Genomic DNA, 26568 nt, shown 5'->3' on the forward strand with positions numbered 1-26568 from the left:
TGACAACTTTCCTACGGCTTCCATTCAAATGAACCAATCACAATCAAGACTGCAAGACAACCTAGATGCCAAGTTTCGTGAATGCTAATTGACATTTTGAACTCTATTCTGTCATGTAGTACTGCGATTGGACAGTTTGAATGAAAGCCATTAGAGTTATCCAATGAACAGATACAAAACGTTGCCAAGTGGAAATGGTAGTCTAGGCTACTTTGTCCCACAGAAGACACTTAGGGATCTTGATAACCTAACCATATAAGTCCTAATATCAACATTCATCCTCTCCTTACATTGCTCAATATTTCTACCATGTTTGGGGAATTTTTAAAACTAATAGATTTTCTCTCCTTCATTGTTGTAACCTGGTATGTTTAAGTAGTAATTAGGCTGTAAGGAGAAATTTCATGCTGATCACTACTGGGGCTAAAAGGTTACCTTCAACTCTTGCTAAAGCAGTTTCCCCGTCTATTCTCTATTCAGTCCTGAATAACTTGAATTCTCACAAACTCAAAATAAGTTTTGAGTTGGGCCTGATCATTTGAGTTATCAGTATTCACCTATAAAACTAAAATTTGGTCTTGATATCGGAAAACATTTCTACCCTTAAATTGAAAAGGTTTGAAATAAGTGCTTATTAATGTTTTTGTCTTTTTGGCCCTTTTCAGTTTATGATCAACAGGAATTCAACAAACATAACCAACCCATAAAGTTGTCCTTTTCAAACTACATTTCTAACTGTAATATATCTTGCTAACAAATAATTATTGTCACGAAAGATGCTTTCAAATGAGCAAAAAATTAATACGCTGATAAACCTTATCTAAAGGACAGAAATATTATTTGAAACATTTCTTTATACAGTAATTTTAAAGACTTCTAGTGATGTGCAGCACAAAGCAATGACAGCTCCTGGGAACTTTGTATACAGCGAGGATCAGAGGCAAAAGAAGGGGGGCCGAGTGGGTGGTGATTACAAATGATTCAGATTTTTTTGACCCCTGAGCCTTATTTTGCTAGATTAGTTGGAGAGGACAGTTCTTTAACATTAATTCTAAGTTTGCCACTGCAAAAATGTTCGCATTTTCAAGTTGTGCTATTTATTCAATATGAGCATATCCCAGAGACTTACTATTAGGCAAACAAGGATCTGATTGGCTACACTAGTATGGTCTAATTTTTGAAGACTCCCTTCGGAGCACATGTGAGGGACATTGCCGAACTCACAAGCCAGCTACAGCTCTAGCTGCATATAAACCATTTTTTTACAATTACTTTGTTGAATAGAGGGATCCCTGGCTAATGCTACAACAACTACAGCTGCAGCACATGTAGATGGCTTGCTGTTCAACTTTGATATCACCACAAGAAACCCTAAGCTTGCCATCTAATTGTCAATTGCAAAAATCTAGCACTGTGATCACGAATGCCGTTATCTGATTTCTAAACTACTATATCCATTCTGCAACATGATGTATGGCAACAAAGGCACTCGACTAACACAGTTTAAACTTCACAACAATGCAATGAAGCAAACTATTCATTTAAGTGGAATATTACTGTAATCAAGTTCTATAATAAAACAGATTTTTAGTCATCTTGATTTCTATATGTAATAGTTGACAGAGGCTGTTCCCTCATCAAATATTATCCAACTGAAATCTTGAGCTAATAATCTACTTGTCGGATAGTTTAAACAATGAACTAACTTTCCCAGATGTTGAGATAGTGCATGGTTTAATAACAGGCGTTCCAACTTAATAATTGATAACTATGAAAATATCCAACTGATTGGACAAAGCAATTCTCTCCTTGGATAAACCCATTCCAACATGTGCAAAATATGGGAGAATGTTCTCATTCAGTTAGTCTAACTCTAGCATATCATATTAAAGCAATGTTCTGTGGCAACCAGTCCAAACATTTTACAATATACTACATTTCCGCTTTCCGTGTCTTCTCTTTTTCGTCTCAAGCGCGGCCTTGGTGGCTTCTTTAAATACATCTCTTACGCCCTCCTTCGTTTTTGCCGAGCATTCCATGTAGCAGTGGGCATTGATTTTATCACCCATTGCAGCACCATCCTCATGCCTCACTGGTTCCTGTTTCATCTTTTGCAACTCACGCTTTGTGCCGTCATCATTTCGGAGATCTTTCTTGTTGCCAACAAGAATGATTGGCACATTCGGGCAAAAATGCCTAACTTCGGGAGTCCATTTTTCAGGGATGTTTTCTAAACTGTCGGGGCTATCAATGGAGAAGCACATCAAAATAACATCTGTGTCAGGATAAGAGAGGGGTCGCAGCCTGTCGTAATCTTCTTGCCCTGCTGTATCCCATAATGCTAGCTCTACGGTCTTGTTGTCAACTTCAATGTCGGCCACATAATTTTCAAAAACTGTTGGCACATAAACTTCGGGAAATTGATCTTTGGAGAAGACAATGAGAAGGCAGGTTTTGCCGCAGGCACCATCACTAACAATCACCAGCTTTTTCCTGATGGCCGTCATGCTGTTAAATGTTCAATCTGTAGGGGAACAATTGAAGTTCATATTAACTTTTTGCACAAGCGAGTTGCGAGTTTCTTCTAATCCTGTTGTATCTTACTTTAACTCAACGTACATGTACAACATTTTCAACAATACATATGATAATTACACCAAAAATATTCAAGAAATGTTATTTATACAGCTCAACTCAATTCAAGTAATGTTGCCCAAGAGTGCAGGTTAGAAAAAAAAAAAAGGAATTGCAAAATAAAGAAAAGACAGTTTAGAGCACCATGAAGATATCGCCATATGTTCAGTTCACTCCGTGACGGACATCATGATACACATGAATTTTGAACAGCAATACCACTACTACTAAGGGTGGTGGGGTAGGTGTCAGGGTATGTAACATGGACCAGGTGGGGAAGGGGAGGGGAACCTCTGACACACATACACATGACCCCCTTCATAAGTAACCAACAAAAGGAAGAATACAAATTGAAAAAAGGGACATTAACTGTGACTGTAAAAATGAGGGATTGTAAAATGTCCTCATTAAAAAAGTGCTTTTGTTTCTTTCAGGCAGAGTTGCCATATCCAATTTTTCAATTTTCCAAATGGCAAAGACTTTGTCACTTGTGATGACAGAAACTACAAAGGAGACAGTTGAATGACCAGTCAAACAACTTTTCATGGTCACGTTCTGATTTTTTTATAGCAATGTTTCTGAAACCAAGCCAAATGTTTTGCAGGGGTAAAAACCAGGTTAACCTTATAGCCCCTAATATCAAAAAACAAATTCTCCTTTCTTGCTCCCATACTTTTCTTTTGAAAGTACTAGGGAGAAGTTATTGAAATATCAAGAACATTCACCTTGGATGATCTTTTAATTCTCATGACCTCAGGGATTGAATAAGCATTGATATTAGAAGGAGAAATTTGATACTGATCACTGTTCGTGCAGCTTGTGGTGAGATTTTTCTCCTTCTTTCTACAGAGTTATGACAACACAGCAGATGTTTTCTACATGTATATTGTACAAATAAAACAGCTGAACCAAATAACAATGGGCTTATTATTTTATTAGCCAGGCAGATTCACTAATTTATAAATCCAACCAAAACAGCATTTAACAACACTTTGCATATTACATATATAGTTTAAGCATTTAATTGCATCAATAGAGCTTTTAGCTAATTTGACATCTGTTCTTAGCTTTCATTCAGCATTTTTTTAAATTATATATAGTCACTGTTTAGCATTGAACAATAAATCTGCACTGGAAGAGCAACTCTTGTGAAATTATGAATTTACCATTTCTTTTACAATACAATAAATTGCACACAACCCATCTAAATTTTCTACTGTGGAACCCGTAACACAGCCATCCCATCCTCAAAACATTGCCATCTTGTTATTGCATTCGCATCATTTTCATGAACCAAATCTTGTGCCGTCAGTTTCCACTCAGAAATCTTGCTATCAGGTTTAACCCCTCTAATGCCCAAAAGAGCCACGTGGCGCAAGAAACAGTGTTCACTATCTGGTCAATTTGTGTGAAATTTACACAACCCCTAAAGACCATGGAAAGATCTTCACATTGAGATTGCATATATCTATACCCTCTTCCTATGTGAAATTGATTCCTCCCCCCACCCCAACATTTGGAACTTTTTCTCTTGTGTACTTCTCAGTGTCATCTGTGACCTCCCCAAGAAAATATCTTTAAATGGTAGTTCTCAAACTCATGGCGAGAAAACCGTTAACCATGAAGGGGGTTTGGAAATGTAATCTTAAACATAAAAAAAAAATGGCGAACTTTTGCCTTGAATTACTCCCAGAAATATCACCGGTTTGAGAAGCTATATCAAACACTTGAAATTGTGTATCATCCGATTTCCAAACACCTCTAACTTGCTCAAAAAACTCTGCTGTACCTTGTTTGTTCAACACACTACTCAGTGTTTGGGAAATTGAATGAAACAGTCCTTTTCGTGTTGGACGTACAGTGTATTACATCCATTTGACCTCCTGTTTAGTGACCAATTGAAAAATAAAACAGGCATTTCCCTCCGGTACAAAGGGGTTTAATAAGACCCATATTCTAATGGCTTGACAGTAGACACATGTCAACAGAGTTCCACTGTTTTCATCCCAGATAGGCAGTGTGTACGGCTAAATAAATTCAGCTCAATTTTACATATTCCTTTTAGAATTACAGTATTTCTGTTCTTAAAAGGGATTGAAATTGTATGAAAATTAGAAGTTCGCTTAAAACAAAAAAACACCGGAAAATTATATTTCAAACCTCTTAGGTTTGCTTCAAGCAAAACAAAACTATTTTTAAGCTAAATATACCACAAAAAGGGAGCAGTAAAAATCTATGTTAAGTGATTTTTTAATTTCTTTTACACATTTTTGCACATACTAAAAGCAAATTTTGGACAAACTAGTTTTCTTTCACATAACAACCCCAACCTTGCCTTGACACAAGAAAGTGTTGAAGCCTTGTCTGCTTGGTGTACCACTAAATGAACCAATTAACCGTCACTATGAAAATTTTGCAACAGCAAACACCTTAACTTACTACTGACTTGAAAGGTAATTTCAATTGTTACTAGATCAATACAAAATTAATTTCTTTCAAACTTTGTAATTATGCCAAGTTGAGTCAACAATAGCAAAAAGAGATTAAACACGTGTACATTAAAGTCAATGACGAATTGATCTCCAGTGACAAAATAGTACGGCAAGACTGTACTTTTATCGATTAACAGGTCTAAATGTTAGTCACAACTGAAAAAGATCTAACAAATTAACAGATGAGTACAGTACAGTTCATAACAAATTGATTTCCTACACGACAAACAGTAATGTAAAACACTGTACTTTTGTCAATCAATACATGTCGCCATAATACTTACAATGCAACTCAAGTGTAGAATTTTAAAATAAAAAATGACCTTCAACAGTTTGAGAGCTGGCTCAGAAAATTTTAGGTTACTTTGAGACCACACACTTTAGCGCCCGGTTTTTACTTCATATTTTATGTTAAGAATATTGAACTGAATCTTTTAAAAAAATGTCATATCTCTAAGTAGCCTTCACAAAAACTCATTGTTTTGCTGTCTTTAGCATAGTGTGTGGTCAAGTAATGCTAATAATTCAAATTTAGTAACTGATAACTACAAGACTCTTCTCTCAACTAATAAACCCCACTCAACAAGAGCAAAAATATGGGGAAAAGTTCCATTACGTAAGTCAACTCAAATTAAAGCAGTGTTCTGCACTTTCAAGTCCAAACAAGTTACAAGACGGCGCATCTTGGTTTGTGACCCGTATTCGTCTTTCTCTGGAGTGCTGCCTTGGTGGCAGCATAGAATACCTCTCTCACACCCTCCTTGGTTTTTGCTGAACATTCCATGAAACGGGCATTGATTTTATCACCCATTGCAGCACCCTCCTCATGCCTCACTGGTTCCTGTTTCATCTTCGCCAACTCCATCTTTGTTTTGTCATCATTTCGGAGATCTTTCTTGTTGCCAACCAGAATGATCGGCACATTCGGGCAGAAATGTTTAACTTCGGGAGTCCACTTTTCAGGGATGTTTTCTAAACTGTCGGGGCTATCAATGGAGAAGCACATCAAAATAACATCTGTGTCAGGATAAGAGAGGGGTCGTAGCCTGTCGTAATCTTCTTGCCCTGCTGTATCCCATAAAGCTAGCTCTACGGTCTTGTTGTCAACTTCAATGTCAGCCACATAATTTTCAAAAACTGTTGGCACATAAACTTCGGGAAATTGATCTTTGGAGAAGACAATGAGAAGGCAGGTTTTGCCGCAGGCACCATCACCAACAATCACCAGCTTTTTCCTAATGGCAGTCATGTCACTGTTTCCTCTACCTTCAAAAGGACAATTGAAGGTTAACTAACCCTAAAGAATTGGCAATCCACAAAATCTGCCACACTAAAAAGCTACTACTTCCACCATTAATAAAACCAAAACAATGTAACAGAAAGGTCATGCTCATTATAAACCAACTACAGAGCCAGCTATCCATTTCAGTACAGTTTATGCTTAGCACTGTGTCAGGAAAAACAAAACCATTTCTGACCTCTAACTGGAATAACATTCACTTCACACGACGACATGCGATTAAACAGTACAACAAGCAAACAGCTGCACAGACCAATCAAATAGCCTTTTCAGTTGTCTTAACTCAGTGAGAAAGTTGTGGCTGATCAACAAAATTCCTAAAGTGCTCATCAAAAGGACCCCTAAACTAAACTGCACAGGCAGTTTTTGCTGCCACTCTAGATCTTTGCCGATGATTATGTTGCTTTGCACTGGCAATGCTGAATTTACCCACCATATTTGCCACCCTAGATTATAACCTTAATCAGCTGTTTTTGTTTTTATATAGTGTGCTGGTTGTAAATTTAAGTAACGACCAAACTCATGTAGTTTTCTTTAATTTGTATCATTGTGATGTGCAGGTGAGCATTTCTGTACGAATCCTACGTACTACAAATATTAAACATTATTTTATTACTATTATTATTAAAGTGAGGAAAGGATCTTAATCTTATCATTGGTATTTGGATTTTCCCTGCTCCCTGTTTTCGAGATATTTGTAATATCTTCCCAAAACAGTGCTGGAAATTGTGGTCAGCCATAAGTCATTGTCCGAGATGAAAATGGACACCCTCCCTGGAAAAGTCAGGTCACCCATTTCTACTTCATCCTTTACACCTGTACATCTAAGCTTTAATTATTGTCTAAAATTAAAATTCATGCCCAACTGGTTATCTCTGAGCAATTCAATACTTAAGACTTACAAAAAGGCATTCCCAACAACATTTGCAATTGTTTTAAAATTGTTTTAGGTATTTCACTGTGGTTTGTCAGCTTACAAATTTAAACATAGGAATTCAAGCTTATAGGCATTTTACATGCTTAAAATTTAATTTTAATAGCACAAATTTCATAAACTTAAACAGTTAAGCTGTAGAAATGAGCATTACTGCTTACCTATTATAGCATATCGTACATGTGAAAAAATTGCATTTTTTTTGTTGGGGGGGGGGGGGGGGGGGTACAGGGTAATGATTGCCACCCAGTCATACAAACAAGTAAAAAGAGACAATTTTTTTAATGCATTGTTTGAAGCCAGTTTTTCTTTCAAACTTCACATGATAAATATCAAATAATTGGCTGAATTTCATTTTTCAAGAGTAAGCAATGTTGTAAAGAGGTTCCAAAAAGGGGATAATTTGCAGATACAGTTTCCTGAAGCCATGTGATTATACTATCAAACATTGTACTGGTGAATATGTTTAACCTTCATGTACAGCAACCTTGTGTCCCACATGGTTTGCCCTCAAGCTACTTATCCTCATATGTTCAAAATAAGCCACAGACCAATCTTTTATCTAAATGAGTCTTGGTGGGGGGGGGGGGGGGGAGGGGGGGGAGAGCAAACAGCTTTTGTAAACAGCATATGCTCACAGAAAAAAAATAATAACAATAAAACTTGGATAAAGCCTCATTGGGGGTGAGGAATCCCAGCCCCATTTGTTCTGTATATCTACGGGTTAAAACAAAGTCGAGTATCCTTAATTAAAAGCATTTGTTTTGTAAGGACACCACAATATTCTACACCATTGGTTGATCACAACACAGTTATCCTTAAGATAAACCTAATAAACACTATTTCTGATCCCAAATTGGCAATGACATGACAACAAGGTTTGACGAGACGTGAAATGATAATACAGATACATGAACAGCAATAACGTGCAGCTCCTACATAGTGCGCATATCAAAACCTGCAAACTAAAACAAAAAAATAAAATGCGAAGTAACATAAAATGGATACAACAGAAGGATCAAAATTACAACAATTTTATTTTACTGATCAAACTGCAAAGGTTAACTCCACTCACAAATCATTAGCATGCATCTATTACACTGCATATATGTACGACACACAAATTAACACTTGCCTTGATAAAAAAAAAAAAAAAAAAAAAAAGAATTTGGAGTTACATGGTAATTCCAGTCGTTTGAAGGGTTCAAAATTCTGGGGAAAATCATCTTATGAATTTATTACTAAGCATACAACACGTTGTTTACAAACACTAAGAAAAATTGGGATTTAGGCCTACAATGTAATGTTGTCCTTTGCAGGTTATCACTAGCAGGAAATGTTTTCACTTACATGTACGATCATTTCAACAAAAATTACTCATCAAAAACTATTTTTATCACTGTAATATAGTATATCCTGTTAACAGAATAACTATTATTGACATAAAAGTGCTGTCCAATTTGGCAGAATCATTACACAACTTCAGCTGATTTCCTATTTTGTCTAGGGAAGTAAACATACAATAAGAACTTAAACACATGAAAATTTAACAACAAATTGATTTTCTTTCAAGAAGAGAAAGCAAGACTCTTTATACAACTGCCAATCAATACAAACATTCTCATGTCACAAGGTTATCTATACATGTTACATCGAAATCTCTGGAAATACAGCCTTAGTTTTACTCTAGTGCAGAATTCTTTTGCTTTCGGATTTTTGCCAACAAGTGTTGGAATGGTGCAAATTTAAGTAACGGGAAAATACTTAATCAAAATAAATGATAACTTCAAGACTCTACTTCCAGTTTGAAGTGAAAAATCCATCCTAACAAGTGCAAAGGATGGGGAGAAAGTTTTTATTGCGTCAGTCAGTAACCTCTAGCACACCACATTGAAGCAGTGTTCAGGAGGAACGGGTCCATACATATTACAATATAATACACCTCTTCTTGTCCTTCTTGGGCTTCTCAAGCGCAGCCTGGGTGGCTTGATAAAATACATCTCTTACATTTTCCTTTGTTTTTGCTGAGCATTCCATGTAGCAGTGGGCATTGATCTTATCGCAAATATCTCTTCCCTGCTCAGTCCTCACTGGTTCCTGTTTCATCTTTGCCAACTCATGCTTTGTATTTTCGTCATTTCTGAGATCTTTCTTGTTGCCGACCAAAATGATCGGCACATTCGGGCAGAAATGTCTAACCTCAGGAGTCCATTTTTCAGGGATGTTTTCTAAACTGTCGGGGCTATCAATGGAGAAGCACATCAAAATAACATCTGTGTCAGGATAAGAGAGGGGTCGTAGCCTGTCGTAATCTTCTTGTCCTGCTGTATCCCATAATGCTAGCTCTACGGTCTTGTTGTCGACTACGATGTCAGCCACATAATTTTCAAAAACTGTTGGCACATAAACTTCGGGAAATTGATCTTTGGAGAAGACAATGAGAAGGCAGGTTTTGCCGCAGGCACCATCACCAACAATCACCAGCTTTTTCCTAATGGCAGTCATGTCACTGTTTCCTCAACCTTCAAAGGGATAATCGAAGGTTAACTTTACCCTTTACCCCATAAAGTGGTGACGGACAATTACGACAAATTCACTTAACTTTTCCATTTTGAACAATCAAGCAATGAACTGTCACAACACACTTGTGGATTTCATTATTTTAAAGTAATGTTCAAAAATTATCATCCATTAGCGAGATGTGATTCTTCTATTCTTGGTGAAGATGCTAAGAAAACTGTCAGTGCAAAGGCTCAACTGTCTTGCAAAATGTTAAAAGTGTGTTGAAACCGTTATAACAGTATGCAAATTTTTAGCCGAGATGTACAGACAATTTACAAACAGCCATAGAAATTGGCACAATGAATTAGTTTTTGAGCGATGTCCATGTGCTTTATCAATGAAAATTGAAACATATCTAAATGGTACTGTAAATCATCAAAATGTTAGCACCACATTAACCGGGGAAGGGTAAAGTTTACGAGGAACACCAACCACTGTGCAGAAGTTAAGTCACATGTTAATGGATTAGCAACCAAACAGTTCTCTGCATGCCAGCTTTCCTTGCAGAACAAGGCGTTGTCATCAGTTCAGTAAGGATGTGATTCACTTTAAAACTTAATTTCCTTCGTTGTGGTAGGACACGGCACAAAACACAGATGCAGCAGCCAGTGTAATGTACACAACTAGGCAAACTATTTAAGAGAAGAGGCATTGTTGAACCCTCGATAATAGTATTTATAAAACGCACTGCAAATACTGTATTTTCCTTATTTCCCAGTAGAGATTCATAAAGTGCAAAGTAGCTGGACCATTACACAGTTATAAACTGGGTGCGATTGAATACACTTGTTCAGACTACAGACAACAAGAAGCGGACATTTCTATTATGGTTAATGTTAGTGTTAGAGTTAAATTTGCAAACGTGTTATGATCCACACTGGCCAAAGATGAAACCATTTCAAAATAACCCAGAATGACATTTTTTCACATCATAAAATGTTTAGGAAATAGTTTATAAAATGTTACTTACTTCACATCAACTCAATTAAGAGTGCACAAAACATATAATACATTAGCACTTCTATAAGTACTCTAAAAAACATGATCCATCTTCTAGATTATTTCTAACACATCATTACATAAGGAGACAAAAAATAATCTGCCTTTAATTTGTGATATGTATTCTATGTAAATGCTACTTTCAGTTCCATCGACAACTTAGCTAAATGGCGAACCGGTTCAAAGAATTTGAACAAATTAGGTAATCTTTGGGATGTGGCAAAACAGTGCAACAGAAGTTTAGGATAAGTTACATAAAACTATTATGTCAATAATGCCATCTTTACGTTCGGTTCAAGGGTGGAGTGAGAATCGAGGGAGAATAGCTTTATTTCAAACCAGCGAATGCTCACAAAATGAGAGATTTTTCAGCCTTTAAATACACAACGACTACAGCATCAGAACAGCCCTTTCTGAACAAAGCTTTTATATAGGCCGACCAAAAGGCTTATTACATGCAGCCGTTCCAAACCACGTCGCAAAGGAACGGGAATGGCATAACATAAACAGTTATTTAGAACAAAACTTTACCATTTGAAAAGTCAGCAGAAAGAATATGACCTTTATCATTCGCAGGTATTTTAAGGCGGTAACTGTTGAGCAAAAGATGCTTTTACAATTTGCCGGTTCGTTCCAAGTTTACTCAAACGATGGAGCTAGCGCCCTCCAATTGTATTGTTCCAACAAACCACCATAAACGCATTTTCTTCCCACGTTAGGGTGCGATGGCCAGTATTTTTGTCAGTTACAGATTAAAAATAAATTCATGGAAGGTTAAGAGAGCAAATTCTGAGGCAAACTGAACAGTATGTAATCAAGCTACCCGCTGAAGCATAACTCCCCGTTTACCGAACACACAGTTTGGAACATCCACGGTTAGACGGTACATTACAAAGCCAAACTCAAGGAAATAAGTATCGAAGTAAAAAGGAATGAACAACAGACATAGCAAGGCTAAAATTTCTTGGTTTAACTTTTGTGGGTGAAGGGGGACGGATTGTGAAAGAACGCCGCCAAGAATTTGCTCTCCAAGTCGGTTGGAATCGCAGCCATTCTGATGTTGCCAACAGCATTTCTAGTGCGCTGAATGACTCCAAACTTTCAATTACGATCCCATCTCCGTTCTCAAAGTCTAAAAGAAGAGTTGTATTATCACTTACCTTCTCGAAACCAAGTAAACTATCCCTCACTGTGTGCCAGAACCGACGAACACTGAAATCAGGAAATGGCCGGAGAGTTGATCACCTAGCGCCAATGCCACACCTTCAATATATCCTATAGGGGGGTTCAGTTATTCTGGGCCGCTGACCTCACACCACATTGCGGTAAATCCCAGGGGCTTGCCCTTGGCGCTGATTGGTCGAAAAACAATCGATTTCTACCCACCAATGAACGCAACCAGTAATGACGGGTGTTTTATTCTCGACTGGCCATATATAAATGATTGTCCGGCTAACTTTACACCGGTGTATCGAGGAGAAAGAAATTATTTAAACCAATGTCAACATGCGCTAATGTTTATAATGTCTGCCTGGCTTTCCCTGTTTTATTTAATTGTAGTTTTTGTGCGAAGTTTTAAATAGCATTCCTGAGATGCCTAACTTCGATGCCTGCTTATATAACGCAGTTTTTCATTGGACAAAAGTCAGCTCTAAAAATAGCCACAGATATAAATCCGTCGCATTTTTTCTCGCAGCCACTTACTCGTTCTCCTCGATCGAAATACGTCTTTCGCGCCCAGTTAAGGAAAACAAGAAGCGATAGTTATGAATAACCACAAAGAAACATTTTCATTATTTGCAATGGTCAAGAAACTGTTAGAAATAATCAGTGTAAAATCGATCGAAAAACCTTTCGTTTATCGTTTCGTTTCCGGTGGCGTGACAATTTGCATCACTGTGGTTGATTCTATTTTCGCCTCAATTCTGCTGGCTTACCTATTGATGATTCAACTTCCTCTTGCTGAAGGAAATGCTGAAACATCATTATACGCAAAAATGCTGTCTAATTTCCTGTTGAAAAGATGTGATTCACGACTGATCAAGTATCTTGCAGTGCATGATGTTTGTGTCACGCGCGATTCTCATTTGTCACGCACACTTGTACTGTTCTGCTCCATTTGAGAAATGTACGGCCAACGCAATCATATTAATAAAAAAATTATTGATCTCGAAGCCAGAAAATTCCGTATAACTTTAAAATCTACAGCTCAGACACCTCTTTGATTCAGTCCGCACTTCTCTGAAACGTGGACACATTTTTTGACACAAATTAAAATAAAGCGAAGTTTTCTTTTACCACTACATGTAAAGCCTCTGTATCACATTTAATAACTTAAATTTTTTTAACAAACTTATAAAAGTCTAAAAAGAAAAGAAAAATACAACCGATTGCAAGATAAATACGGGAGATTCATTAGCCAATATTTCGACTTGCGTTAGTCTTTTCACTGAAGAAGGATGGGAAAAAATGCCTGAAGACGTGACGCTTTAATGGTTCTATTTTCGCAGTCCTGGTACAATATAAGACGTGATCACTATGACAACCAAAATTAAATTTACCAAACAACCCTGCTGGGGTCATGTCGTTCGCAGGGCATGCTTTGTTGTACAGCTGAATGCTTGAAATGCTTCAGATAACACGAGGAAAAATTCACGAAAGAGTAATAATGACATGCTCGATTAAAAGTTATACTATTGATCATAACTTTTTGCCCCAATGGTTTAAGTAACAGTGTTCATTCCATCGAAAGAGACTAAATACCAAGGTTTTTGTTGATAATATTTGGGTCTAAAGAGACCCTCTGTTTAATAAGTCCTGAAGAAAGGTATCAACGTTTTAGATTATCTAGCGCATTCGAAAAAGTTTCCTGTACCAGAATTTTCGTTAATTTAATTTGACCGCAAGCTACTATGCGGAAAGAACTTATGAAAGTTGTAATTATTATAAAATACAATAAAATTAAAACTGTTTAATTTTATGTTATGTCGGCGTCCACAGACCCGTGTTCACACTCAGTGAAAATGAAACAAAATTTTCGCATCTGAACGATCGTTTTCACACGATATGAATCCGATTCAAACAAACCTTGGGACTTACAATTGCACATGCCTAGAACAAATTGCTGACGGGCGGTTTTATCGTCCTCTACACGGGTACAAGTAATTTTAAGTTCTGTGCCGCGTATTTGTGTGACGAAATATTTAAGTGGAAAGAAATTAAAAGTTTGTGTTCCCGTTCGTGTAGACATGGTATCATGGCTAGCTTTATCTTTTCCACGAACTCGTCACCAGAGTAAATTGTGATGTGAACGTCGACGCGCGCTTCATACTTGCGCGGTTTTCAATCGATTGTCGAAGGTGGTTTAGCAAAACTCGCGCGCCACTTTCTCAACCAATGAGAAGCAAAACCAAAACCAACCGTGAGTGGTTACATTTATTCTCTTCGAATTCCGCTGATTGGCTCATCGTGCTGTTTGCGTTCGTTGTGATTGGTTCACAACGGAAATCAAAAATGGAAAATGCATGTGAAGGGTATGGGCCTGGTGTGTGTATCTGGGGGGAGGGGGTGAGGAAATGAGGAGGGGTTGTCGAAGGAGGAATTCCTGGTTTATCTACCACATGACGCAAATCACAACAAACTTGCGCCTCGCCCATAAGAAATATTCCAGTATCCTTGAGGGTCTCGTTTGAAGTTTCCGACAAGCATCCTCACCAAGGATGGTTCCTTTGCAGGTTGAAAAGGACAATCACCGAGTAAATCATGATGACGAATTTATTAAAACGTTGATTACAGCGTTGACGTTGTTGAACTTTTTACAGATCAAAGTTGCGCACAGCACAAAGGAAAAAAAAGGCTGCAACACTGAAAATTCTTTGCTCTTTGATTTATACAGAAAACTGAGCAAGGTGCAATGATAACAGGAATTTTGACAACCTAAAGCCTGAGCCAGTACATGCCACCGCGCAGTCTGTTATAATCTGTTAGCTGCTCGATTGGACCTGAAAGGAAGAAAAAAACCGAATGTAAAAGAATAGTTTAACTCACATATGACACGGGTATATATCTTGCGTAAGGATGTGCGCACTCGCGCGTTTGCACGTATTAACGCACGTCCGTGATCACCGAAGACTTCCGAAGATCCTCCGAACAAAACCGAAAACTCCTCACGAATTACACATACAAAACTGTTAAGAGCAAACAAGGTGTTCTTACCGACTCCTACAACGGCCGGACAGCGATCATAGATGTATTTAGTGGCGATGTTTCTGACCATCTTTGCATCGATCATCTACAGAGAACGAGACAACCAACAAGTTAGATAGGTTCCTGGCGTATGGCAGGGTGGGTCACTGGGGTCGGATACCTCAACTCCCCCCCACCCCAACCCCCATATCCCGAATAAAGAATCCAAAGGGAGAAGGGAAATGAGTTCGTTTAATCTTTTCACTACAAAAGTTGGACCACGAAAAAACAATTGTAAATGATATACGACCTCATTTATTCCATAGCGCATATGCCAAACCATGTAGGATGTTTGTCCCATGAACCTAGTTTAACGGCCTAGCCCCTACGAGTCTCCTGTAGCTAGTGGTAAAGCATCCGAACTAGGTTCGACTCCTTATAGGAGCACTCGTATTTCTTTTTTCCGAGTATGCCTGTATCGCTGATAGAATAATACACCATTCTCATTTATTTACCAGGCTAAATTAAAATGTACCATCTCACAAAGACATTTATGCCATTGCACAACTGTAAATGTTAACGGCCCTTAAGCTGGGAAAAGAACTGTATAGTGCGTAACAGGCGGTATTGTTCAAGGTTTCAACGAACGATGGTACCAGTAGGAAAATGGAGAGGACTTCAAGTTAGTACTCTCGCGGCTTTGCCGCCAAATTTTTGCATCGCAGACTAAAAGAACTGGTGATTTTGGATTATGGATTTGCCCTTTTTAAGAGAACAAACTGTACAAAGCATTTACTATGGAGAATATTGAAATTTTCTAAAAGAAAACTAGAGGACCATTGACATAGATTTTCAAACAGATCAGTTACGGTTAGCTCTGAAAAAGGTATAAATTTGACTAGCCTGAGGCTGCATTCATGAAGTAATCCACGTCAAAATAAGTATTTTTGGAACAAAATATCTATAAATAATACAATAGGAGAGCTTGGTGATTCCTGCCCATGGTGTGAATAAGCAAACGGACGATAACAATGCGTGTTTTATCTTGCCCTAGTGTAGAAAACTGGCGCACCCCAATAAGATTAAATTCCGAGGAGACTTCCCTAAACCACCTTTTCCCCTCGAGCTATACGTTATGATAAGGAGGTCGGTAGCTTGAAATAGCAAAGCGGAATCAAACAGTAAACTAATAACTTTGTTAACGCCTCACCTCAATTCTTCTGTCAAGTTCTGGCAGGGGAATGCGTCGGTCGTAAGTCAGAATTTGTCTGGAGAGAGAATATAAATCAATAAAATCGTATTAATTAAATGTGAATGTTTTTAGCGCAGAGCAATAATTGGGGACACACCCCAGATCGAATCGAGGAATTTGGAAATGTTTGGTTTTTAGGAGAAGGGAAACCCGGATTTCCCGCAGAGCGTACATCTTGCAACAAGGACGCGAATCATCAACAAACTCAACCCACATATGACGCCGAGTTCGGGAATCGAACCCGAGCCACATTGGTGGGAGGCGAGTGCCCTCACTCCTGCGCCATCCCTGCTCCCCTAAGAATGAAAAAAACGTAGACTTGAAAACGGCCATAAATACTGTTGGTTCGTCTTAGCACTGAGATCAAGATAGCAAGACTGGTCATTTGTAAAGGTTAACGCTTGCGAGTAGAACGGCTACGGGCAGTGGTTCCTTTGTGTAGTTTAATTTATCACAAAGATAGCTAGGAGCAAGATTATTTGAGCACTAATATGCCATAGCCGAGTTTCTCAGAAGGTATAAAAGCTGTTTGACAGGCAACCAACAAGGCAGTGGAGTAACACAGCGCAAGAAAAAACAAAACAAAACAAACAAGAACCCGGGCTAGTAACGGACTTGCCGGATGAAATACTCACCGTCCGATGTCTTCACAGATTGGAGTTGTACCTGGAGGGGTTAAGAAAAAAGTTTGCGGCGTTCATTAGTAAGTGGTGTGCGAATTAAACAGTGTTTGCACCTATCCCGTAAGTGGACATTCCCGTTAGCGGTCGCGAACACTTTGAAGTTTCAGGGTTTACGATTTAGACTTTTCCGTTGTTTTTAAGCTTCCGTGAGCGGACACCCGAAAGGAAATCGCATTAGCGTCTGAATCTTGTTTTAATCAATAAACCTCACATCGCTGTTCGTCAAAATGATTTTACAGTGCATTAATTACAGTTATCGCCATTCTCGTGGCATTGCAAAAGGCAATAAAAAAAAAAAAGTCATTCAATCTCCCCCAAGCGGCCATCTATCCCTTACACCTCTAGTGGCCGCTTACGAGAACCATTCTCGTAAGCGGCCAGCTCCAAATACGGACGCTGTTTTCGCGTCCCGAGGGTGTCAGAGGGTGTCTGCTTCCACTGTATGATAAACGCAAGCCAATCAGAAACCCAAGCTCAAACATGCAACCGGCGTCAAGCGCGGGAAAAAAGGCAGCTGGTTGCAAGCGCGGCGAGACACCAATGTAAAGGGCGGGAAAATATCCGTGAGCCAAGTTACAGCCCGTTTTTATTTGCTCTTGATTGGTTAAAAACAGTATGCTTGCTGTGATTGGTTGCACGAGTTAATTATGGCAGGTTAAACGAGTTTCTTTAAACCAGTGCCAGCTCAGCAAGCACGCAATAATTTGTGTTGGTAGAAGAGGGCTACTTACCATCAAGCTGCATGAGTATGTTGGTTTTCAGCAGATTTTTAGCACGAGCCACCTCATGATCTGTGACACTGGTACAGATACGCATCCTAGGCAGTGAAAAGTCACATTTAACTTAACAATCTCAAATTTTAAGGAAAGACGAAGATTGCCACAAGAGAGTACTTCTCAAAGTTTTTATTTTAATGGGTACAAATAAGGATTTCATCCACAGACTCAAAAGTAAGAACCACCTTGTAGAGCATAATAAACAGCACCACAGGAAAGTACTGCTCAGTAGCTTTCACTCAAATGGTCCACGTTAGCATTTCATAAACTTTTACCCAAATTTTTAAATCGCCTTGTTAAATGAATAAACAGTATCACAGAAAAATATTTCCTAACAACTGCCATCTAAAGTCTAAGAGTTTTATTTACTCTTCCCTATCTACAATGTGACAGTATTGGTCTGAAAAAAGAAGAATATGTTGAATATACTCCACTGAACTCAAAGAGTACAGCAGATCTGACATACCATTCGTTTTGGACGCAGTATATTGTGTTGTCAATTGACATCTTGTCAGACACAAAGTAAATTCCCCTAAAGGACAACAAGAAAACACAAAAGTGAAGTTTCAAATTATAAAAAAAAAAAAAAATAACTGTACAATGATATTTTTGTGGAAAATTCAGAACCCTTAGAAATCTCATTGGTACAGTACTGTAAAAACGTCATGAGTTGTTTAGCCTGCAAGAGCGCACGCCTTTTGCAGCATTAATTTGTTCAGCTTTCGTGAAAAGAGCTCTTTTCGTCATAAATGTTCAAAACTCAAGTGGCTGCCAAGGTTTTGAACATTTTATGGCCTCATTTTATGGTCTTTTAGAGTATAGACCACACAAAACTGCCAATGATTTGTTTTGTACAATAACATGGAAAAAGTAAATGTACGAGCTATATTTTCCATTGAGAAAGAGCGCAAATTAAATCTGACATCATTTTTATAATCTGTACTCTTACAGACAATAGCTACGAGTTAATCAGTGCGCAGAAATTTTGACAGTTATTGTAAAAAATAGTTTTTAATAATTGGCTGCACATGTGTAAACTTACCACAGTCCAGTGTCTGTATAGCAAGTGTTGAATGACATAAAACTGTGGGCTAAGTTATGCTTAACCATTTCCTAGAATAACACAAACAGAAAGCGGAGATCAATGATAAATTCCTGTTGCAAAGATCACAGCTGTTCCCAGTAACTATTCAGTTATGCTTTGGTCAATGCCTGCAGTACCCATCCCACCCCACCCACCCCCAAGAATTAGTGAGGCATTTTTCAACATTGTCTGTCTCAGTAATTAGGTATCTGTTTACCCCACACATCGTGATATTTACCTCACAATACTGTTCTTCGTTTCAATAATAAGTTCATCAACCAAGACAATAAATTCTTTGTTAAATACTGTACGTTTCAAAACTCATTAATAATTCATGAACCCATTGACCTATCAAATGGTCGCTAAAACATCACGTGCAGTGGTTTTAAAACCCGATAAAACCTCCTCCTTATTAGTATGCCGTGTTAAACGTTTTTCTATATGTTATATTGTATGTAAATTTGGATTGGATTAGTATTCATTAGTATTATATACAGCTCATATATGTGAGGCGCATTTGAAAACTGTATTGTTGAATTTGCGCCATATAAATAAATATTATTATTATTATTATTATTATTCTGGTATGCTAATTTCCAACGTTCACAAAAGCGTCATTGTTTTGAACTCTCTCGACTTTCCCAGGAATGTTTTTGAAGCTGTTCAAAAAACTCGCAGCACGTGTTTTATTGACTCTAAAACCACTCGGCTGCACCTCGGGGTTTTAAATCCTGATAAATACTGCTGCTCGTGTTTAAAACATTACCGGAGGAAGATTATACATAAAATGGTAGATCCACAGAAAGAACGGTCACTGCCACAATTCTATATAAGCTTCCATTAGAATAAAGGTTACCTCAGAAATGAATAACTCAAGGATTTTTTAACTGCACCATGGGGCATTTGTCCATCTTATTTTGCCCTGCTGTGTACTATTTTCCAGTTTTTCTTGTAAAATGCTAGCCTAATGCCCAGGGTCACCCTGGGGTGGGGTGGGAATTGTTGGAATTGACTGATGCATTAATCTACAATAAATCTTGTATTAATTAATCTTTGTATTCTTGTACTTTCATCTCCCATTCCCTAAAGTACGAATCATTGAAAAAGAAATTCTTGACGTTCACAACAGATGAAAGTTACTTAGTAGCACTTACGTGCAAGGATGTTTTCAAACTAAAAAAAAAGACTAACCTGTGCGAGTTTGCTGCTGATGTTTCTTCCAGCACTAAATGATCTGTCCCAGCTACCAATCAGCTGCAAAAAGGTAAAATACTTGATGTCAAGGGCACATATTTTTTTGTTAATTTCAGACAACTCTGTTTCTCACAAGCATGATGTCATATGGCCTTGAAAAATAGAGAGATTTAGAATCGCATGTATGGCAAAGAGACAATGTGAGATTTGAGTTAAAACTTTACATTTCATGAAGAAATAAGACTTAGTACTCAGACAAGAATAGTGTAAACTAATTCTGGCCTTTGATGCTAACGCAAAACCACTCAACTTTACTGAGAAACTGAAAACAGCGAGTGGCAAATGAAGGATGGACATGGTCACATAGTCAATTCTGTCATCTTCTGTTTGCTTTATGTACTGAAAAAATATATCTATTGTTTTTGCCAGGCTTAAAACATTAGATCACATTTCTTTCACAATTATTGTGCACAACGTTCAGAAATGGTTTATGGTTGTACAAGACTTCTAAGTTCCTAAAAACTGAGCCAATTCATGCAAAAGTACAAATGAACACCACTCACCATATTAGCAACCATAAGCCCAAAATAATCTGGGTGAGTCCAACCACACCCCTCTACTGCAATGGCGACATGAGCCAACGGCATATCATCGTCACGGACACGAATCTGTCAGAGGAAGAATTCATACAATTCGGAACAGTTTACGTACATCAATCATACACTGTAGCTGACAGCATTGACTCTAGATTATTGTTCTGGGATAAATTTCTCAGCAGGAAAATAGGATACAAAAAAATTGACAAATTGCAACTTTATCATGGCTAATTATTGGTCGTGATAAAGTTGCAATCAATTGACAGTTTGTAGACTTTTCTTTTGACAATCACAATCACAAGTAAAAGTTTCTGTAAACATCTCTAGCTATATTACATATAAAGTACACGTGCCAAGTACACCAATCAGATTTGCGAGGTGTTAATACTAGAAGAGCATTTGGATTCAAAAACACTCAGATACAACATTTCTAAATATAAAAAAAAAGAAAAAGAAAAAGAAATTTAATTGCGTTTAACAGTTACTGGTGACCCAGTAGTTTACGCTGTGGCCCTTAACCAAATATTTATAACTCCTTTAAAATCCCAGCTGGCAGGGAGGCTTACTAGTTGACTTTTTCCAAAGCATTGCTGCGGATTTAAACAGGCGACTACCCCGAAACAAATCTAGTAGAGGTCAGAGAGGGGACTCAAACCTGGGGCCTCCACAATCACATTACCAGTCAGTGCCTCTAACCACTCGACCATGTCGCCTCCCCTTCTGTAGACATGGAAACAAACTGAGATGGTCGAATGTTTTTATTGTGGATTTTGCCTACAAGTGCCAAAACAAATTGGCACCACAAGCCTGCATTTGTCAATGATGATCTGACATTTCATGTATAGTAAAATAATACATATGAACACAAACCTCGCTCCCAGTGTATCTGCACGGTGTCAGTTTGTCGTGTGAATCATAAGTGGACCTGAGTCCAGTGAAGTGCTTTTCAGCAAGGCTAACCAGCGCATCATGATCAACACCTAGGCCACGCACAAACAAAAACACTGATTACACGCTAAATTCTCCTTAAGCTTTCCTAACAAATTCAAGTGGGTAAGATATAGGAATTTAGAACTTGATAATTAAAACTCCAAATCTCCCAAGGAGACTTAGGAATAATGTAAGAGTAAACAAGGGAGAACTTCCAATTGGATCATTCATTACCTCCTGCAGCTGCAAGAACTATTCTTGGGGCACTGTAGTGCTTGTTGATGTACTCAAGAAGATCATCACGGGTTATGGTCCTGCAAAAAGCAAATACAGAAGTTGAAAAAATTAACCTTCACACTGCCAAACAGACTGTTTTTATCGAATCTATGGCCACTGAAAGCGAGTAGATTCCATGTCATCATGCATGTCCGTTAACCAAAAATGCGTAACAAAAGAATATTCTGAATTAATTAACAAACGAAAATGTGAAGTTTTAGCGAAAAAACAAGTCATAACTATGGTGTATTTTTTTACGAATTATGCAAACAGATGCAATTTGAGGCCAATTACGCGAAATCACACCATCGCATAATATCAGAAGCCCTGAATTATGCACATCAACAAAGAGGCACAAAACAGTATATTTTGTTTACACTGTTGATCGGTGTTTCTTACTTGACGTTGTGGGTAGGGCCAAGAATAGTTCTTCCCAGGGGGGTCCCCTGATATGCTGTGGCATGAAGGTGATCAAACACAACCTCTTCCAGCTGTGTGTCTACTTCCTGCATTTCACGTAGAATCACCCCTCTCTCACGCTCAATTTCTTGTTGGCCAAGAGTTGGATTCTTGATGATATCTGCTAGGATGTCAACAGCTGAAAGAAAAGAAAAGAAAAACCTGAAGTGTTAGGTGGAATTGTTATTTTTTCTCTGTTTAAAACTAAAGAAAAGTGCTAATGTGATAATACTGTAAGTCTGTAGGCCAAAGTACATGTAGAAATTTGAATCCTAAAGGCCGTCAATATCATTAATACTACCAGGCGGTACTTTCCCCTACCAGCACCATTTTACTCACATATAAACGGTGGTTCAGATGTTACTGCGCCTTTCAATAACATGCGGACTCTGAAGTTCAAAATTCAACCAAATGTTGTATGCTTTTCACTGCCGTCAGTCACTGCAGCAGACCTCTTAGAAAACAAAAACATTTGGCTCAACAAGGTCAAAAAATCATGTTTGTGTGCAGTGATTGGGGGATTTCAATCCACTTTGTCAGTTTCTGAATTTTTGAGGTCAGTCAGTTGTTGCCGTTCATGTAATTATGATTGACAGCAGCAAAACCCGCAAATCCTTAGCTGGGGTTGAAGTTCAGAGTCCGTATATTATTGAAAGGCCCAGTAACGTCAAGGGATAAAAATAAGATGTGACCAATCTAAATGGAGACTACAGACTGTACATTAAGCTTTGTACACTGTACACTTCTGCTGTGGTGCTATTTTGCAGTGTTTGATTCCATGGACTTAATCCTTGAACGCGAAAATCAAATCAAAGCTAAATACAAAAAGCAAAAATTTCCTAATGTATATGACACAAGGCGGTGCTAGCTTTTTACAAAATCCAAAAATCTCTAATACCTCTAGGAATATCCTTGCTGAACACCTTGGCATAATACACTGTCTGTTCACGGGATGTGTATGCATTCAGATGGGCTCCCATGTTCTCTATCTCCAGCTCAAGACCCATCTGTGAACGGTTCGCTGTTCCCTAAACATAAATGTAGAAATAACAATGTATCATATCATGTTCGTGATTAACCCTTTAAGCCCCGAGGGAAATCCCAATTTTTTTTAAATCGGTAACTATGAACCAGGAGAGCACATGTGATATACCATTTGAAAGGTATATTCTGGGGTATGGTACAAATCACACCAAAAGAAATGGAGGAGGTCACACATTGAATCCACAAGTGCCCAAAATGACAAAATAAAAACGTTTAAAATTTTCCTGTACCTTGTACAGATTGGGTATGTCCCTAAACTATAGCTTAATTTGCAGCTCTCAGTGCATTGGTTGTTGTCAGATATTAACTTGGCCTAAAACGTACAAAGATAAAAAGTCCCAAAAGTTGCGGGGGTGGTAAATCAAGTCTTGTATAGGAGGGGGCATGATATTACGCCTTCCATGTGCAGATCTTTCCAAGATCTTTTAGTTGTGCAAATTTCACGCAAATTGACTGAATATTGAGCATGTAATTGCATCTTGTGCCATATGGCACTATCGGGACTTAAAGGGTTAATGTTTTAGCCTTTAACCCACTATAGTGACCATTATCTAATATCTCCTTACAACATCACTACTTCTTATACAAACAGGTGATGAGAAAAAAAGAAATGATCATCAAAGATAAAGATAAAATGTCTTGATGTTTAATGAAATTCTCACAACCACTACTTTTAGAAATGGAAGGCAAAGAATGAGGAGAATATTCCGTACTGTTTTAAAGTAAGTTGACAGTCTAGTTCAAGTCTCGATCCTCGACTCGATTCTCAATACTTGCAAGAATCAAGTACAGACTGTTAACCATTTAAGCCCCGATAGTGCCATATGGCACAAGATGCAATTAGATGCTCAATATTCAGTCAATTTGCGTGAAATTTGCACAACTAAAAGATCTTGGAAAGATCTGCACATGGAAGGCAAAATATCATGCCCCCCTCCTATAAAAGACTTGATTTACCACCCCTGCAACTTTTGAAACTTTTTATCTTTGTACTTTTTAGGCCAAGTTAATATCTGACAACAACCAATGCACTGAGAGCTGTACATTAAGCTATAGTTTAGGGACATACCCAATCTGTACAAGGAACAGAAAAATTTTAAACATTTTTATTTTTCTTACCTTTGAGTGGCACTGTACATACTGATACTTGGGCTTAAATGGTCAAAACTGACTTGGACATGGTGTTCTAGTACAACAGGGACACATCTCAATAAACTAGTTCTCACCAATCAACAAAGTGAGACAGGAACATACCTTGAAGGCCATATGCTCAAGAAAATGGGCAACACCATTATTCTTCTCTGTTTCAAACCGGCTCCCTGCATCAATCCAAAGGCCAACCTGAAGCATAATCAGTGCCAGAGGTTTAATTCCAATCTGAAATTTAGGGTAAGAGTTTGGCATTCTTTGCTCTTTCCTTCCCTCCCTTTGCCCCCTACCCCTGTATTTCATGCTCGCACCTTGCAATCTTTGCTCCCTCTCTGTCTTTTTCAGCCCCTACTACAACCTGTATGTAGGGAATCTCACAATACCTTGTCAAAACTTCTGACAGGCACCAACAGGGAGTTTATCTCCCTTTTAAGAATGTCTTGCAAAGTTGTTAGTGACCTGCAATGGCAAATCTAGGGCTCATTTGGTATATGATAGAAATTAAAATAGGTGCAAATCATGAGAGTACTAAACTGAGTCCTGCCCTCTAACGCATAATTATCCCCATTGCAATGACTAAATTAGGTAACACTCCTTAAGATCTTTTTATTTCAAATTGTGGTCATTTTCCACTAGTACCTTTAGTGGGAAAAGCAAAGTTAATTAAACAAGTGCTTGAAAATCTTGTACCCCTGAATTTGCCTTTGTTGTGGGATCATTCTTCTCTCATTGGGTTGACAAACAAGTCAGTCATTCAGTCAGTCATTTGGCACCTACCGTTGCCGTGGAAAGACCTGAATCTTCAGAGGCAACTCTCATACCATTTGACAGGATTGTGACTTTAGTCTCAGGTACATTATACAAGGACTGTAATAACACAAAGAAAACATTTTAGTGCAACTGAATACAGCACGGTTCTAACAATTGAAACAAATCATGTTAACACGCTATAAATATAGAAGCTAAATTGTCAACGGATCAAGAGGATAGTGGCAAACGTGTGTGCCTTCCAATCCCAATTTACTTGTGAAAACCATACCCAATTCCAGACCAAAAAATGCTCAAAAACTATACCTGTTGGCACCACATCACAAGTTGATGAACCAAAACACAAAGGAAACAAAAGCCCATTCGAACTCTACCGCGTCTTTTCATTACCGAGGTTTTACCTACTTAAATTTTCCTGCGGCAACTTTGGAGCCTGACCGCAACCTAACCTAGGCAAAAAAGCAGCCTGCTGCAGGAATACCGAGAGAAAGCCGCAAGTAGGTAATGCAGCATTGACGCGACAAATGGGTCAATAGTTCCAGTCGGTAGTGTATACCTAAATAGCACACGCTACCCATCTAAGGTGGTAGTGGTTCTTGTCAATCATGATGGACGCACATCATTATCAAGAAAAATTCTGCCAAGTGGGCAACAATTCAGGGGATGGCTACAATCTAAGCGATCAATATTATGCATTCATTTCTCACATTTGTATTATTTGAATGTCAGTGATGTGGATTGAACAGACATTTCATTTCATATTCACATAATCACAAAAAGCCATACAAGTGACCTGGAGCGACAATGTAACACATCATGACTGTTACATGTATCTCCGATCCAAATGATCAGACAATTTCATTCTTACTGCAGTTGCATTGTTTACGACACTCGCCGCAAAACAACAGCATAAAACGTAACTATAATTTGTTAAGCAGAACATCGACTTACCTGTTCATAAGAAAGAGCTGTGGATCCGTACCGTTTGCAAGCCAATATGCCGGCTTTACCCTAGAAGTTTAAAGTGGCGTTAAGTTGTGTAATCGTGTTACAAAAAAACAGGCACAATTTTGCCACGAAACACAGTGAAAATCATGATCGGTTAACTGCATGTTAAAGACCTACCTTAGGTGTTAAAGAAAGGACATTTGCTAATCTACCGGCGTTTTTCAAGCCAAGACGAAAGGCGATCGGAGACGCCATGTTGAAACGCAAGGAAGAGAATCGATAAAGATGAGAGAGAATGGGTAC

The 26568-nt window shown here is 38.2% G+C and overlaps 2 protein-coding genes and 2 pseudogenes across 3 annotated transcripts; all 4 read right to left on the reverse strand.

The window, feature by feature from the left end:
• Nucleotides 1-1074: 1074 nt before the first annotated feature.
• LOC146451079 (ras-like GTP-binding protein RHO) lies at nt 1075-12205 on the reverse strand. Its single transcript, XM_085099632.1, has 2 exons — nt 12082-12205; nt 1075-2524 (listed from the first exon to the last, which is right to left on the reverse strand). Exon 2 carries the CDS (start codon nt 2505-2507, stop codon nt 1923-1925), a length of 585 nt encoding a protein of 194 aa, XP_084955758.1. The 5' UTR covers nt 2508-2524; nt 12082-12205; the 3' UTR covers nt 1075-1922.
• LOC146451080 (ras-like GTP-binding protein RHO pseudogene) lies at nt 5661-6485 on the reverse strand (annotated as a pseudogene).
• LOC146451081 (ras-like GTP-binding protein RHO pseudogene) lies at nt 8379-12189 on the reverse strand (annotated as a pseudogene). Its single transcript, XR_014860129.1, has 2 exons — nt 12082-12189; nt 8379-9882 (listed from the first exon to the last, which is right to left on the reverse strand). The product of XR_014860129.1 is annotated as a ras-like GTP-binding protein RHO pseudogene (transcript).
• Nucleotides 12206-14677: 2472 nt separating the features above from the next.
• LOC146451082 (mitochondrial-processing peptidase subunit beta-like) lies at nt 14678-26561 on the reverse strand. Its single transcript, XM_085099628.1, has 17 exons — nt 26443-26561; nt 26269-26328; nt 25327-25416; nt 24655-24741; nt 23255-23384; nt 22297-22495; nt 21856-21935; nt 21562-21671; nt 20659-20763; nt 20093-20155; nt 18860-18930; nt 18284-18349; nt 17773-17858; nt 16994-17024; nt 16317-16374; nt 15137-15212; nt 14678-14922 (listed from the first exon to the last, which is right to left on the reverse strand). Exons 1-17 carry the CDS (start codon nt 26518-26520, stop codon nt 14858-14860), a joined length of 1455 nt encoding a protein of 484 aa, XP_084955754.1. The 5' UTR covers nt 26521-26561; the 3' UTR covers nt 14678-14857.
• Between the last annotated feature and the right edge of the window lie 7 nt (nt 26562-26568).

The sequence above is a fragment of the Pavona decussata genome, unplaced genomic scaffold, assembly GCF_977016875.1.
Source record: "Pavona decussata unplaced genomic scaffold, jaPavDecu1.1 SCAFFOLD_403, whole genome shotgun sequence".
NCBI classification, from domain to species: Eukaryota; Metazoa; Cnidaria; class Anthozoa; order Scleractinia; family Agariciidae; genus Pavona; species Pavona decussata.